The following is an 18,289-nucleotide window of genomic DNA, read 5'->3' on the forward strand; positions in this document are numbered from 1 at the left end:
GATGACCATGATAACATCGTTAAATATGTAAAATACATCTATTCAAAAATTGAAAACGAGTTGCAATTAGGCGAACTGAATTATATGCAATGTATAAAAAATTATAATAGAGAAATGATTTAGCGCCCGAATTTCTTTTATATTCGTCAAATCACTTGTGATTACGGGAAGCATTATTCCGACGTTGTGGGGATAGTCTCATGATTCCATTGACAACAGTGACGGTGACGATTCTTTGTAAGTAGATTTACATGACATAATTATCACTAACCTTCTTTGTTTGAATAAGATGATAACTATAATGATGATCAAAATGACAATAATAATGCCCACAACTCCACCAGCAACGGTTGCCATGGAACTGCTAGTTTGTCCTCCGGGCTCTACATGCTCAAAGGTCATATCATCCCGACTCTCATCATGGCCATCCGCAGCAATTGTCTTGGTGGTACTGGATACAGTGGATGTCGCAGGGACTGAATAGTGATAAAATATTAGAGACAGTATGAATGTAACACGAAACACATCGTTTCCAGTTGAATGTCTCCTCCCGATTCTAGGTCACTGACAGAGATCATTGACATGTTGACATGCTTGAACTACCTTCCATTTCTATTGTTAATTAATGCACATGCCTTACATGTTGCTATGTTAGACAAATATCAGTCAAGCTCTTTATACATGTACCAATGTTACGTTATTGCGACCAGTTTACTCTGTTCTTCAAATGAACTTATCTCCTCATGCCTACATTTCTTCTCCCTCTACTGTATGTTTCTTTTCTACTCTTAACTTTCTTAATTATATGCAATTACATATGATGTCATTACAGTACGTAACTTGCTATTTATTTGTATCTGGCGACCCCAACTTAAGCTCTGCTTTCCGGGTTTTCGCCTCCTTCAAAATTGTGTCGAAATATATACTGTATTCGTTACTATGTCAAATATTATTTTGTATCTGTTTGAAGGAAATAAATGTGATTTTCAATCAATTCAATCAATGTAAGGCTTGGGTATGATATTTCATTTCCTTTAATACAATGAGAAGATTACCATCATTTTCCAAATCTCTTCAAAAAATTACATTATTGCCAGTGGACAAAGCCATCATCCTGTACGATTTGATTGAATCTGGCCCTCGATATATAATTAGACTATATCTGGAGATAAAGAATAGGGCTATGGGACATAATCCATGACATTATAATAAATGAAATGAACGGTGCTACAAATAAATGGTAAAAAAAAACACAATAAAAAATGGTGCTTAGTGGAAAATGTAGCTTAGCAGGCTGAGATGCCTTGATATATTGAAACGGTAAATACTTCATTTAAAAATTCTTCGAAATCCTTGTATTAGAAATGTAATGTTTAATTAAACCGAAGACTTAATTTGTATCCAATTATGTATGCTTTCATTTTATGAACTATTCCACAACAGAAGAAAAAAATTAATTCGACACACCTTATGTTAAATAGGGTAATGTATTCTAAATCACTTACTTTCCATAAACATGATAAAGACATATGTAAAGCTACATTTTTTTTCTTGTAGTTTGTTTATTTTTATACGAAACAACTCCGGAATTTAACAAATATATTTTTATGTCTCGAATTTATATGTGCCAAATTTATTATTTTCTAATTTGTTTGTTTATTGTTTTATCAGTAATTCGATTTTTTAATCTCTATATATTACGCCGTGTATTTTTATTGTCATTTGTAAGATTTGTGTATTAGTTTGTTTGCACGGCCCCTTTGTAAAGCAGCCTTAGAGCTGAATAGGATTTTTACCGTGAATTAATAAAATATTCAATCAATCAATCAATAAAAAAAACATGGCTACGTTATAAAAGTGAGATGTGGAGGAATTAGGACAGGCAGAGAGGGGGTGAACATATTCTTCTAGTCCGTCTATCTCTCCTCGAATTTTAGATATTTTGTCTCGTAGGCATATCCCACTGCAATCTTTGGTTTTGGGAGATACACCTCGTTCTGTAATAATAAGTAAAAAGAAACCTAAGTACGCATTAATATTATTTTATTTCAGATCGATCGTCTTTGAATTTATATCGAAAAACGAAACTTTGCCGACATGGAAGAAAATAAATATTTATATGAATGAACAAATAACTAAACAGAGGGGAAGAAAATCTAGCTGAAAAGTGGATGCGATAAACAGAGATTAAAGAGCAATCGGGAAGGGAAACAATTTTGGGACCTACGACTTCCTGTTGTTACTGTTAATATCGGTCCTGATTTCCCTTCACCCTTGATGCCGTCTCGGATCGCTGCAATCTGAATAGCATAAGTCGACCCTGCTTCAAGTTCGGTGACGTTATATGTAACTATCTCTGTGGCATTGTCTGTAGACCTCTTCGAAAGAACACGTTCTGGCGGTTGGACCTCATCGTTGTTGCCCAACCTGACGTATATCTTGTAACCGACAACAGGTCCATCCCCAGTATCATTTTCTGGGTTCCATTGCCTCCAACGGACAACAGCGTGGTAGTATCCGGCTTCGATTAGTTCTGGTTTACCAGTATAGTTTGGTAAAGCTGCAAATGTGATGAACATTAAGAATAATCAAGTGTCAGATAGGCCTACACTGCAAAACTCCGGTTTTGATTTAACACCAGCCCGGAATCTATATATGTCCACACCAGAGAAGTATTGAAACAACACCAGTTTGGAATAAAACCGATGCTGTTTTGATACTAATTATTGTTGTACATGTATAAACACCTTTCTGGTGTTAGACCAAAACGAAACTGGTGTTGTTTAACACTTCTCTGGTGTGGACATATATATATTCCGGGCTGGTGTTAAATCAACACCGGAGTTTTTTGCAGTGTATAATGAATTACAATTCGTTTCCAATCCCCCGAACGTTCTTAAGAAAATATAAAGGGAACATTCGTGTGCAATACATTCGGTTAAATCACTGAAAATTTCAATTTATTATGCCAGCATGCATAAAGATATAAATACATGAAGGCCTATTACAAATATCGTACCTGATTTACAAAAGGAATGTAGATAGAGGATCTTTGGTATATATATATATATATATATCTTTTAATTTTGTTTATATGTTTTTGCGGTAGAATGATATTAGACATAGACAAAATAGTTTGGATTAACTAAGTCTTTATCAGGACAACCCTTCTTATTCTTCATGTTGTTTTAAAGAAATTCTGTATAATAAGCCCATACATTGGTATGTTATTAGAGATCACAATGTTGGGCAGTATATGTAACACTTAACGTTGTTAGGCATTATTTTAACTTGTGTCTACATGATGAAAACGTTTTCTTACAATTTTGTTTTAATACTTTTAACAGAATCAGAGACTGATAGCAAGAAACACCCTAATGCGTACAAAAGAAATTTCGCATGATGACAGCAAGATCATATAACCACTCCGGAATTCATATTCAGGATTCAAAAGGGGATTCTCAAAAATTAATCATAATTGAAATAATCACATTATGTTCCTTCGGGCTTAGAATAAGAACGATGTAGTCAAGGATAGAAGAGGCATAACCTTGGTTTTTCACATATATAATAATTTGTTTATGGTTTCTTGTCAATTCGAGGGTGCTGATTACGAATCTGAATGATGCCACCCGTGTAACCTTGAGCATTATCCGCAAATTGGCCGCCAGAATATGCATATAGCCCATGAAAATCATAAAATTGCCAGCAAATTGGCTATAAAATGTATGTAATTGTGTTGCAGGAATGAAATACTCTCAAAAAAAAAAAAAAAATTGACAAAATATTTATTTCTTGATATTCAAAATGGCCGCCACAGACCTCTGTATACCCTATTATTTACAATGTGCGTAGGAAAAATTAAATTTTCGCAAAAATGATCACTAAACTGCAAGTTAGTGTGATCTATGAGAAAAATATTGTCTGAAAGCATAATTTCTAACAAGATATATCAGTTCTTCTGCCAGGTAGGTGGTAAATACTGTATTTTGAAAGTAAAAATGGCTGCTACAGCCCCTAACACAATGTGAATGGGGACAAATGATTTTAACAGATTTTTGCTTTGCTTGACTGAATGGTGTTGTATGAGTGGAATGTTGTCTGAAAACATGATCACTAACGAAATATATAATATCATCTAAAATTTAGATGATGAATGTTATATTTCAAAATTTGAAATGACCGCCATATGCTCTTTTGTGAAAATTATCTGTCCTCATTCAAATTGTACATAATACAATAATAGCCCATGGCGGCCAAGTTCAGAATGCAGCATTTATCACCTTAAATGCACCAGACATGATATACCTCGTTAAGAACCATGGTTTTAGACAATATTTCACTCTTACATCACAATTATAAGCAATAGTCAAGCAAAGCCAAATTCTGTCCAAATTATAATTATGTCCCATATTACAATGTATATAATACTTTTGGGACCTACGGCAGCCATTTTGAATTTCAAAGTACAGCATTTATTACCTCCATGACCAATATCTGATGAACTTATTTAGAAATCATGTTAAAGACAATGTTTTTACTCATACAACACAGTTACATGAATTTCATGATTCTCACTCTTGTAAAAAGCAGATTCCCTATACGCATGTAACATAATTTAGTTAGGGCTTATAACAGCTATTTTGAATGTCAACATACGGTATTTAGCACTAACATGGAGGAAGAAATGCTATATTTCATAAAAAACATGTTTTCAAATAATGTTTAATCATACAACATGATTTTTTGGATTTCATAGTCAAGTAAATCCAAATTCTTACCAAATTAAATGTCCCCATTTACATTGTACATAATACTGTTAGGGACTATAGGGGTCATTTTGATTTCACTATACAGCATTTATCTCATGCATGACAAAAGAAACGATATGTTTCACTAGAAAACACGTTTTCAGACATTATTTTACTCGGTGATCACAATTACATGCATTTTTTAGTTCTTACTCTTGTGAAAATTAATTTCTCCAATCGCATTGTACATAATGTAAAATGGGCCTATGGCGGCCATTTTGAATGTAAAAATACAGCATTTATCAAATAAATTGCATTTATATTTCGTTGAAAAAAGTATGATTTTAGCCAGTATTCCACTCCCTTATCTTAATACTAGTAATATGCATATTAGTACTCACTCTTGTGATTTTCTTTTCTCCCCATTAACAATGTACATAATACTGTCGGGGCATTTGGTGGCTTTTTGAATAACAAAATGCTTCATTTATTACATACATGACATAACAAATGATACATTTCATTAGCAATCATGGTTTCATCCATTATTTCACTAAAAATCACAATTACTTGCATTTAGTACTCACTTTTGTGAAATTTAGTTTTCCCCATTCATATTGTACATAATATAGAATACAGGGGTCTATGGCGGCCATTTTTAATATCTAGAAAATATATTTTTTTGGTCAAAAATCGTTTTTTAGAAAGTGTTTCACTCATGCAACACAAATACATACATTTTATGACCAATGTGCGGGCAATTTTATGATTTTCATGGGTAATTTGCATATTTTGGCGGCCACATCGGATTTTGCCAATTTGCCGAAAATGCTCAGTGGTATCATTCAAGAAACCATCAAAAAATTGTATATATGAAAAAACAAGGTTTGGTCAATTTTCCTGGACTAATAATAATAAAAATAACAATAAACAATTCTTGTATAGCGCATATCACGATTATGAATAATGTCTCTATGCGCTTCCAAAGGACTTAGTTGGATATTATTACCCCAGCTGTAGCTTGGCAGCCGTAATTACTAAGATTACAGCGCACACGCACTTCAAGGAATAAATTCCTGCCAGGTACCCATTCACCCCACATGGGTTGAGTGCAGCACAATGTGGATAAATTTATTGCCGAAGGAAATTACGCCATGGCTGGGATTCGAACCCACAACCCTCTGTTTCAAAGTCCGGAGACTAATCCACTGGGCCACAACGCTCCACACTGTATGTATTCTAGTCTTATATTTACTGGAATAATGACAATCCATAAAAACACCTACAATAATCATTTGAACAAGGATAAACCGAAATAATATATTTCTGGTTATGGTGATATTGCTTTGGAAGTCAGATATTCCGAAGGAAGGGAAAACGTAGCCTCAACTGCATACCATAGAAATCTCCTGGGGGCAATCTTATGAAAGCAAACCCCGATGAGTTTTCAGGGTCCCCGACAAAGCAGTAAATTGGTTTTTCTCTCCCGATGTACTCGTAGAAATAAGAGGTGATAGACTGTCGTGGTGAAATTGAGGTTGTATGGTTAATCAAGTGATCTTCATTGAGCGTTCCTACAGCTGCCTTTACATATTTGGTTCTCGATGATTTTGTGTAGGAACATGAGAAGTTTGCCACTCCTGGATTCGTCTTTTCTGACCTCACCTTGAAACAATCTTCGTCAATAATAAAAACAAAAACATTACACTGACGATAGTTTGACCAACATGCATCGAAAATAAGGTGGCGGATTTAAACGTCTGACTCATAACATAGCAAGAAAATGAAAGCATGAATCTTCATTGATTTTCTTCATCGTGAATAATACCGATGACTTATGGTATTGTTCAATTGTATAGATCAATCTTAATCTCCTCTTTTTCTACAATGAGGACTGAAACTGTGCATGGTTGCATGGTAAACTGTCGTATACTTTCCATTCGGTCATCCAACATGCATATTCTGTTTCTTTTTCGTTTGCAACCAGCTGAGCGTACGATTCCCATGTACACAATGGAAACTTGATATCTAATTTCAGTTTAGACTACACCTGTCTCATCTGATAAACAGTAGGCCTAATTTACGAAACTGATAGTAGCCTGTATGTTGCTCATGTATTAGACTGCCAGAGATGTTGACCAACTTCTTGAATATGACCGTTTGCATGCCCTAACGTATTTTTAAAAACTTCAATCAAGGTATATCAATTTATATTAAAATCATCAGCAAAAATTATGCTTGAAATGTGTTTTCCCTTTTCGAAATAATCTTTTTTGATAGCGTTAAGCTAAAATAATGGTTGCTTAGATTTTACATAGGCCTACCATAAGGACGCCAAGTCGAGTAAAAGGTGTCCTTCACATTTTAAATCAAGTGGAACGCCCCTACAGTGCGTATGCAAAAAACGGGACAGATTTGAAAGGTCTATAAAATATTTGTTTCAAATTAAGATGTCCATATTTTGGTGTTAATAGGTGCTCTAAGGTCTTATCTTTCAAATGCTATTAAAAAATTAGTTTCGTTCATGCTGAAGCGAACACAGAACGTTTTTGTCTGGGGTTAAAAAGGAGGCTTGCGCCAAAATGGCATAAAATTATAAATATGATGATCGGACTTCTTGCTAATTAGCAGACTTCGTCTTAACATTTTCATTATCTTTGCCATAATTTTCAAATCATGCGGTCAAAATTCATTTTCAGATCTATGTATTTGCTTGAATTATTCGGGTTTTTTCTTTTTAATATGCTATATGTTAGCTTGGAATATTCCTTCTTCAAGCTAAAACAATTTTGTTTAAACCGAATCATGGGAGAGCGTGGATTTTTTTTTTCAAATCCTTTCACTGTTTGCTAGAAAGGTTCTGGTGCCTTTTGAACAGTGCCACACAGATGGGCGGACGCTAAGGATGCCCCCCTCCTCAATTAAAAAAATCATGACCAAGAAAAAGAGTGGTCAGGAAATAAAAGGAAAGATAAAATTAAAAGTAAAATATGATATTATTTTCTGAATATTATGTCAAAATCTATCACAAAATTTGATATTGTAATAAAAAAAGTGGGAATGTTTGCGTGCTCACTTCGCTCGCTCACAACTTTTTAATACATTTTACCCGATCTGCCATATCTAGCTCCTTCAAAATTGACTCAATACACCATTGTCATTGAAATACATGAATCCCTTCCTGTGTTTCCTGTCAAACAATTAAACTTGGTCAAGGAATCAATGACCCCTTGAAAAATAGATTCATGTCTTTTAAAGATACATAACATAATCTGTTTCACATAATAAAATGATTTCAATAATCACAAGTTTTCCCAATTAATAATTCAAATCTTCTTGCTTGGGTTGACAAAAAAAATATTCTTTCTCACTTACTTATGAAGGAAAATTAAAAGGTAAGAGAAGTTTAAATGAAAACAAAATAATTCAATTAAATAAATAAATCTGTAAATGAAATTTGACAGCATAATCAAAAAATTGTGGCACAGATAATAAAAAGGTCAAGAGGAAGTCTAATGATTAGCAAGAAGTCTGATCATCATATTACTCTTATTAAGCCTCTTTTTGAACCCCCAACAAAAACGTCCCGTGTTCGCTCAAGCATGAACAAAATATATTTTTTAATTGCATTTCAAATAAAAGACCTTAGAGCACCTATATTAACACCAAAATATAGACATCATAATTTGAAACAAAAAAATTACAGACTTTTCAAATCTGTCCCGTTTTTTTGATACGCACTGTAGAAGTCTCGTCTGCAATACGCAATTCGGTATAGCAGCAGTGTTGACTTTGAAAACAGCTATTGAATAATTATTAACAACGCAAAACGTGCATGAACTAGGCCTATTTACTTCCTAAGTTATGATGACATTTCAAAAGCTTAATCTTGGTTAAGATTTCAATGTTGATGACGCTGCCGCAGTCGGAAAAGCGTCGCCTACAGTCTCGCTCTGCTATGCAGGCGAGACAAAAATGCCTTTTTGAAAATGACGTACATGTATTTTTATTTAGTTTGCGTATGATTTTAAAAGCGTCCCAATTTCCAATGATATATCAAGCTTTTATTGAATACTTCCCCTCAGTCTGAATTAAAATCTAAAATATTTGCCCACTTCATTTGCAGATACATTTCATCTTAACAAAGGATAAAACACTTTCGAAAATGTAATTGGTTATGTCCTACTCCTCTCTTTTGAAAATAATCAATATATATTGCTATTCGCCCCTTGACCAAACCATGCTTCTTAAGAAGAACCGAAGAAGTCCGATTACCTGTCTGACATTGATCTCCCGTCCATCTTGGATGACATGTGGACGAATTACAATTCCCAGTCAGGAAGTTGCAGTCCTCAATTCCACCGGAGCAATGGCACGTTTTCGAACAAGATCTGTAGCATCCTGAAACTAAACGGCATTAGTCAAAAGAACAACTTTTAAATCTAAGATGGAATATGTATTGTATATGATTATTCTATAAATGATGAGATGAACCAAATATAAATAATCATTAGAAATTCAATCTCAACAACTACAAGCATTGTTTGATCGTTTTTACCATATCACAATGAAAAAAAAAATGGCGTACTTAAATGACAAGTCCAGCCCAACAAAGAGTTGATTTGAATAAAAAGAGAAAAATCCAACAAGCATGACACTGAAAATTTCATCAAAATCGGATGTAAATAAGAAAGGTATGACATTTTGAAATTTCGCTTGGTTTCTCACAACAGTTATATTCACATCCATGTCGGTATGCAAATGAGGAGACTGATGACATCACCCACTCACTATTCCTTTCGTATTTTATTATATGAAATATGAAATATTCTGATTTTTCCCCCTTGTCATGTGAAATCGAGTTTTATTCATCCCTAAATATGTAAAATTGACACTGCTTAACATTTTGTGGTTCAGTCAAGTTTTACATTATTGTCAATTCTTTAAAACTTGAAATGTTGTATAATTCAAACAATAGAAAACAAAAGAAATAGTGAGTGGTTGACATCATCGGCTCTCTCATTTGCATATCATTGAGGTGTGCATATAACCGTTTTCAGAAAAATAACCGAAACTTTAAAATGTCATAACTTTCTTATTTTAGATCCGATTTTGATGAAATGTTCAGTGTTATGCTTGTTAGATTTTCTCTATCATGTCTATTGATTCAAATCAATATTTTCTGGGGTAGACTTGACCTTTCAACCCTCCAGTTCTAACTGGAATAATAGAATCGTGGAACAATGGCTAGTCAAAGACAGATAGCAGCGGTTGCTAGTCAAGTCATGCAAGACTTGCTCAAGAATCAAGAGTTCATCAGCTTACTAGAGTCAACTGTTGGAAGTGCCATTGAGAAAAAATGGAGGAACTATTGACAAGCATAGAAAGTATTCAAGGTGAATTGTTTGAGTTGAAAAGTGATGCAGAAAGGAAGGACAAAGAAATTGAAAGGTGTAACGAAAAGATAACTCAACAAAAGCAGAACATCATTAGATTGGAGCATTCAGTCAACAACATGGAATAATATTCGAGGAGATCATGCCTTCGCATATTTGGTCTACAAGAGAAAAGAGGAGAGAACATTGATGTTTTAGTGAAAGAGTTTGTCACAGCGAAGCTTGGTGTGTCCTTGGATACCATGAAATATATCGACCGCTCCCACTGAACTGGACGATCTCCGGTTTCAACACAACCCGGGTCATCGTCAACATCCGGAACTGGTGAACCGAAGCCGCGACCAATCATCGTTAAACTGACCAGCTACAGGAAGAAAAGAGAAATCCTTCAAAATCGGAAAAAGCTGAAAGGAACAAAGATTGTGATTGCCGAAGACCTTACGATGAAGAATCAAAAACTTCTTTCGCAGACAAGATCTTCGAAAAGCGTAAAAACAGCTAGGTCGTCTGATGGACGGATTATCGCTTTGCTCGGCTCCACTTCGTCAGGTAAAAACATTACAAAACTCATAACGTGTGAAGAGGATTTGAGGAGGATACCTACTACATGAACTGACTTTTTGTCTGAAGAATATAATTGTAAATGAACTTTTGAAAATACTCATATTGTAAACAATGTGAATAATGTAAATAATAATTATTGATCCATTACTCTATTTATTAATGTTTTAATGATTGAACTTTTAACCTGGTTATTTTTATTTACTTGTATTTGTTTTGAATTGATTGCTTACCTTTTATTCCAATACACTTTTTATTTTTTCTCTGTCTTCTGGAAACTTGTCGATTTCTCTCTTTATTACTATTCTCAATCTAATGAATATTAGCTATATGTTATTTCATGCACTCATTTCTTCTCATATTAGATATTGTAGCATTGTCTGGGGCTTTACATCTAAAAAAAAATATAGAACGGATTTATAAATTGCAGAAACGTGGAATTCGTATTATAACATATTCCGCATATCTTGCCCATAGTCTTTATTAAAAAAATGCAGGTCCTACCTCTAAATGAACAAATATCGGATACAGCTATTTTTATGTTTAATTTGTCTAATAATTGTCTTCCAAAGATTTATAACTACATCTTAACTCTGAACTGTTCTATTTATAGTCATGATACCAGGAATGCTAAAAATATTCACCTTCCTCTTAACCGTCTTAACCGTACATCAATGGCACAAAAGTAAATTTTCCTTAATGGTCCAAAACAATTCAAACATCTGTATAAAAGACATCTCCTATTTACTTTACCAGATTGATTCAGAATTCACATACCGAATTTCTCCTTTCTATCTTCTTTCTTTGTTCTTTCCCTCCTTTATTTTATATTATACATTGTTGTCATTTGTGTTATTTTATCTTTGTTTACTTGTACTGTAAGGGGTCATTTTAATAAGCCATCATTTAATAATATACAAAATTTATAGAGCGCTTTATACAAAAGTTTCAAAGCGCTAAGAAAGAAGGGGGAAAATACAAGATATCTCAGAAAAAGAACAACAAAGGAACTGAAAGTGAAAATAATCGGTGAATACACAACTTAAATATAACGGGTCAATAATCATGTATGTAAATCTAAATAATCCTAATAACTAAGCTTACAATGCGACTTAAAAATCTGAACGCAATATGATAATGCCAATTAACTAAGGGGGATAATTTCATATAGAACATTTGTGCTTTTTATGATCCCAACTATACTAATATGTATCGAACATTGTATTGATTTCTATATATTGTTGCTTTTTAAGTGGAAATAAAATTGAATTGAATTTCATGGAGAGTTGATAGGGCCTGCAATTCAGTAAAATAATTGATATAATAGTAACTTGATTTGTTGAATGATTAAAACAATGGAAACGAGCCCTGTATTTTAAAAGGGATAAAAATCCCCAGTGCTCTCATCGGAAAAACGGCTGGATTCTCGAGCTGTTGTTTAACAAAACGTTCCGGCATCAATAGGTAAACTAAGTAGAAAAACAAAGTGATTTATATAAAAATAAAATGCATGAAAAAACAATGAATTCTGAAGTTATCGCTTTGAAAAGTTTTGTAATACACATGCATTATGGTCAAACTTTTCAATACGCATCTCGTCATTTTTCATCAATATCATAGAAGCGAGCTCATGATGCCTTATCCCCGAATTGGGGATACACTACTGTAATGGCGTAAAATAGGTTTGAAAATAATGAGTCAACATGTGTATGATCATGTTTGCTCTTTGACTTATTTTCTTACAACTTTGATAGACAAGATATTCGTTTCACAGCATTACGGTATTATTAAAAAAGTATATGAAAATGACAAAGATAAAAAAGTGGGGATGTCACATTATCATAACGGTAACTGCATAAATATTCATGATAATTCTTGTTCTGAAATAAAATGCAAATCTGAAAAAAAAATTCACGTTTTTCCTCATTTTCCAGTCGATTTTAATAAATGTTTAGTACTATTTAATCTGAATTTATTCAAATTAGACTTCATTCAAATTAAATAATTTCCCTGAAATGTCTGTCAGTTCTAATCATAGACAGCTTTTGTTTTACACTGTATAGTCTGTACTACGGATCTCATGATCTTACATGTCGTACAACTTGATGGTAAGTGTACGGAATCCTTGACATATCCCACATCGCAACGCCCTTCAACTTCGTCGCAGTATCCAGTGTTTTTATGGCAAGCTGTTTCATTCCTGCAATTACATTTCTTAGTGCAGTTAGATCCAAAATATCCCGTCGGACAAACAGAAGGCACTGAAATAAGGGAATAAATGAATAGATATAACAAAGCATAAATATGACCGGAAAGTATAAAACATCCGGTTTTACGAACAAATGAATTAAGAAATCATGTTAACTATAAAATAACTTTTGAGTAGTGTCCAATTCTAAGGTCACCGCTATATCTAGGAAGTATAAATAGGTATTAATGCATATTCCTAGTTTTGATGAATTCAGCAAAAGAAAGTACATGTACATGCCACTCTTCCAATGCATTCCTAAATAACATGTATGTACCCTGTATAAAAAGGGCTATGGTGAGAAGGATGGGTTTCAATGGACAACTTATCGATTTTACATAATTCATTTTTATAAGTTGCCCAACGAAAATAGATTATCAAAACATTGTTTTTGTTCTAACGTCCCTTCTTAAGCATGGAATGGGATGAAAATAAAACTTTCTATTATTCAATGACTAAATTTGTAGTCAATGGTGCGGTATGGTGTGTTATCCCGTATGATTTTTTTTGCCAAAATTGATTTATTGGTTGTTTTGGCTTCAATAGGGTCCCTTTAGACCAAAAATGATGGGGTTCAAATATTCAGACCCCTCCTTCCCTTCGTAGGGGGTCCTTTTTGGCGCCATATTGACCTGTACAAAGCCCAATACGATAATCCATTGTTTTCAATCTTATTTCTCACTTTTCTTCGCCAATTTTATTTTTAAGTTGTCTGAGGTGTACAAGAATGAATATTTGATGATGTTGTGATTATCAATGTTTTTTCAATTTTACCATATGGGGGCGGATTTTGCGAAAAATGTCCCAAAATTGAAAAATTTTACCCCCAAAATGTAATTTTCCCCCTTTTCGGCACTAGAATTAGGACAAAAAGATTACAAAATGAAATGCATAGTCTTCTTATACAGTCCAATAGCAGAGGAATACATCACATTTAATTTATATGGTTATTCTTGGTCAATTGATGTAAAAATCAACCCCATTTCAGGATTTTAAGCATTGAAAACCTTGCTACAGCACTTAGAGGGCGCCATAAGTTATCATGATGATATTAGTGTGGTACGGTATGTCATAACACAGCTCCTGTAGGACTTTTGTGTCAAAATTGATTTTTTTTTTCACTTTGGATTCACTTAGGTCCAATCTCTCAGGAAGTAATAGGGTTCAAATTTTTCAGACCCTCACCCACTTCATGAGGGGGGTCACCTATATCAAGACCCCCTAAAATCAGGTGTACTAGCAATTTTGCGCCTGGTTAAAAAATTGAATTGTTTTTTAATGGTATTTTATCATCCCTAGACAGCTAGAATGCTTATATCTAAAGATTTCCAGTTAGATGATCATCCTACCAACCATATCCCCTACCCCCTCCCATACCCCCCCCCCAACTGACTGGCATACAACTTTCACCATTCGACCACTCGTTCTAGAGTACAATTTACGATTAAAGGACTTCTATTCCGAATTGTCAATTAGATACTTCTCGGCTAATTTCCAATTACTGACAGAAAGAAACACATAAATTATATTTCTATGGCTCCCCCCACACACACACTCGCACACACATGCACATAATCAGTATTGAAATAGTATGTAATGTTTTATTAATTGACCTTCACAAGATTTAGAGAACTTCCGAACGTACAAACCTGCATTGTGCCTCAATTTCTAAGGTAGGGCCTATAAACCATTCAATGTAAGACCAAAGATAGCCTTACCCAGACAAATGGCAACAAATTGTTTTTAAACAGTTTTTAGTACTATTTAACCTCATGAATAATACACTAAAAATCTACCAAAATCCGCATCGGGGAAAGTGGTTATTTTCAAGATAGCATCCAAGATGGCCATCATTCACTGAAAATTAGTGAATACGACTCACTCATTATCCACCCTAGAATCCTAACTGGTTTTATACTCCATGATCTAGGAGGTAAAATAATTTGTTGACACGGGGTAGAGTGAATATAAGGACCCCGGGGTACCTAGAAATCCAAAATGGCATAAAAAATGGCTGCCGTGGGCTAAAAATCCACAATTTGGTTTCGATTCAATGATTTTAAGGGTGAAGTATATAGTAAATTGGAAAAAAAGTTACAAAAAATTATTCTGAAATGGCTGCTAAAACTTAAATAGCTGATTTCACATCGACCAGGGAAATGTGATTTCGATGTTTAACTTTAAACCGCTGGTTTCAAGGGTCAAGTAATATATTTGGATAAGTTACAAGGACAGTCAGTGTTCTGGTATGTCCATAAATCCAAGATGAATTCCCAAAAAATTATCTTAAAATGGCTACTGATACTTAAAGCGGACATAGTTCATTTCATATCGGCCTGGGAGATGTCATTTTGGTGTCTAAACCACTAGTTTCGAGGGTCAAATAATACATTAGGACAAGTTAATAGGGGCAGTCAGTGGTCTGGTATGTCAACAAATGCGATATGGCAACCAAAATGCAGGGTCTAAATTTAGGTTACACTTCGTAATTCCGAAGGTTCTTTATTCCGAAGGTTCGTAATTCCAAAACACGTAAATTGCCTATACCTCGATGTTCGTTAATCCGAAAACGTAAATGGGTTCGTTAATCCGAACATTTGTGGCATTATTCCGAAGGTTCGTTATTCCGAAGGATCGATAATCCGAAAACGAAATAAGGTTCGATGTTCCGAAGGTTCGTTCATCCGAAAACGAAATAAGGTTCGTTGCTCCGAAGGATCGTTAATCCGAAAACGAAATAAGGTTCGTTGTTCCGAAGGTTCGTTAGTTCGAAAACGAAATAAGGTTAGCTAATCATTTAGTTTTCGGACTAACGAACCTTCGGAATTACGAACCTCATTTCTTTTTCGGATAAACGAACCTTCGGAATTACGAACCTCACTTCGTTTTCGGACTAACGAACCTTCGGAATTACGAACCTCATTTCGTTTTCGGACTAACGAACCTTCGGAATTACGAACCTTCGGAAATACGAATCTTCGGAATAACGAGCCTTCGGAATATCTGAACCTTCGGAATAATGAAGCTCCGGAATTACGAATGTATGCGTAAATGGTTTGTGGTTCTTAAAAGTAGACATAGTTCATTTGAAATGCACATTGTGGATTTGATTTTGGTGTCTACACTAGAGTTTAAAGGGTCAAGTAATATATTGTGTCAAGTTGAAAGAACAGTCGGGTGTCAGGTTTGTCCAAAAATCCAAGATTGCTTTAAAGAATGGGGTCTTAAATGAGTGCTGTTACTTAAAAGTGGATATAGAACATTAAACATGCACCTGGGGATATTATTTTGGTGTCTACACTAGTATTTCAAGAGTTAAATATACTTAGATTATGCAGTTATCCATTTTGCCTTAAAATCCAAGTTGGCTTCCAAAAATGGGTTCTAAAATGACTATTGTTACTTAAAAATGGATACATAATTCATACAATATCCACCTGTGAGAAATAATTTGGTGCCTATATACACTTAAATGTATGGGATAAGTTATCATATTTATTCATGAGTTTGTAACAACACCCATTTCATGAAAAAATTTCAATCTACCATGGATTTTTGACAAAAAGGAAAACTAAATATCCTTGTTACTTGTCGAATGTATTATCTGACCCTTTATACCAATATGTAGACACCAAAATTATTTCTCACATATTAATATTGTATAAACTCTTACCATTATTGAGTGATAGGAATTGTTTTAGATGCTATTTTGAAAACTTTCTTGGATTTTTAGGCAAAATGGACAAGTGCATGTCTTTGTAACCAGTCGAAAATATAATTTTAATCATGAAACCATTGAGTGGACACCAAAATCATATGTCCTTGGTGGATTTTAAATGAACTATGTCCATTTTTTAGTAACAGCAGTCACTTTAGACTCAGATTTCTTGACGCCATCTTGGATTTTTCGACATAGACCACCGACTGTCCTTGTTATAATATATTAATAATATAGGTATATTTACTTAGGGAAGCAACTTCAGTTCTGAAAACTGTTCTCCCAGCGGGCCCTGCTATTACATGTATTATCGTTAACACTGCATTATATGGGCTGCCTAGGCGCTCAAGCATTCAAGGAATTTCTTCCTACCGGGAACACATTTACCTCACCTGGGTTGAGTGCAGCACAATGTGGATAAATTTCTTGCAGAAGGAAATTATGTCATTGCTGGTATTCGAACCCAGACCCTCTGTTTCAGAGTCAGAAGACTAATCCTCTGGGCCACAACGCTCCAACGCTTGTAACTAAGTTTCTGATTTTAAAAATCATGGTTTAGACATCAAAACCATAATCCTTGATACATGTCCATTTGTAAATAACAGTGGCTATTTTATACTCCATTGTTTAACATATTTGCATGACCAACGACTCTCCTTGTAACTTATTCTAATGCATTATTTGACCCATTTTACCATGGCAGACAAAAAATATAATATTCCCGAATATTGAACAAACTATATCGATTTTCAAGCAGCAACAGCAATTTCAAACTCCATTTTTGGAGGCCATCTTGGATTTTCAACATACCAGACCACTGACTGTACTTGTAACTTGTCCCAATTTTGATCATTGAAACCATGGTCTAGACACCAATTCCATCTATCTCAGGTTGATATAAAATGTGCTATGTCCATTTAAAGTATCAACAGCCATTTTAAACTCCTTTTGGAAGCCATCTTGGATTTCTGTACTCACGAGACCACTCGCTGTCCTTGTAACTTTTCCTGATATACTTCTTCACCCTTAAAAACCATTGAATAGGAAACAAATTAAGGCCACTTAAGTAAGGAAAAAATTATCGTGGATTTTTAGCCTAAGGCAGCCATTTTGGGCGCCCTCCTCCCCCCCAAAAAAACAAAAACAAATTAAATGCCCATACTAAGAAATGGCATTGGAAATAATTGCTCTCGAAATGTGTCAGCTTTCAAATTCATTGATAAAATAACAGTGCCTAGAATTCGATATTTTTAAGGTAAGTGCTTATCATAAGTTATGGCGTCCTCTAATGTTATAGTAAGGTTTCCACTGCATAAAATTCTGAAATGGGGTTGATTTTTACATCAATTGACCAAAAATAATGATATAAATTACATGTGATATATTCCTCTGTTATTGGATTGTATTACAAAACATATTCATTTCATTTTGCAATCCCTTTGTCCTAATTCTTGTGCCAAAACAGGGGAAAATAACATTTTGGGGGTAATATTTTACAATTTTGGGGCATTTTTCGTAAAGTCCGCCCCCATATGGTAAAAGCGAAATAACATTGACATCACAACATCATCAAATATTCATACACCTCAGACAACTTAAAAATGAAATTGACGAA

General features: G+C 34.2%; 1 protein-coding gene across 1 annotated transcript in view; it reads right to left on the minus strand.

Moving 5' to 3' along the window:
• Positions 1-18,289, minus strand: part of LOC129271718 (receptor-type tyrosine-protein phosphatase kappa-like) — a 63,244-nt gene that overhangs the window by 21,692 nt on the left and 23,263 nt on the right. The window contains exons 10-14 of the mRNA XM_064106603.1: positions 12,799-12,969; positions 9,027-9,158; positions 6,149-6,427; positions 2,228-2,560; positions 272-476 (exon numbers count right to left, since the gene is read on the minus strand). Coding sequence (XP_063962673.1) covers positions 272-476; positions 2,228-2,560; positions 6,149-6,427; positions 9,027-9,158; positions 12,799-12,969 — 1,120 coding nt within the window. The remainder of the gene's footprint in view (positions 1-271; positions 477-2,227; positions 2,561-6,148; positions 6,428-9,026; positions 9,159-12,798; positions 12,970-18,289) is intronic.

This window comes from Lytechinus pictus, chromosome 11 (assembly GCF_037042905.1).
Source record: "Lytechinus pictus isolate F3 Inbred chromosome 11, Lp3.0, whole genome shotgun sequence".
In the NCBI taxonomy this organism is placed as follows: Eukaryota; Metazoa; Echinodermata; class Echinoidea; order Temnopleuroida; family Toxopneustidae; genus Lytechinus; species Lytechinus pictus.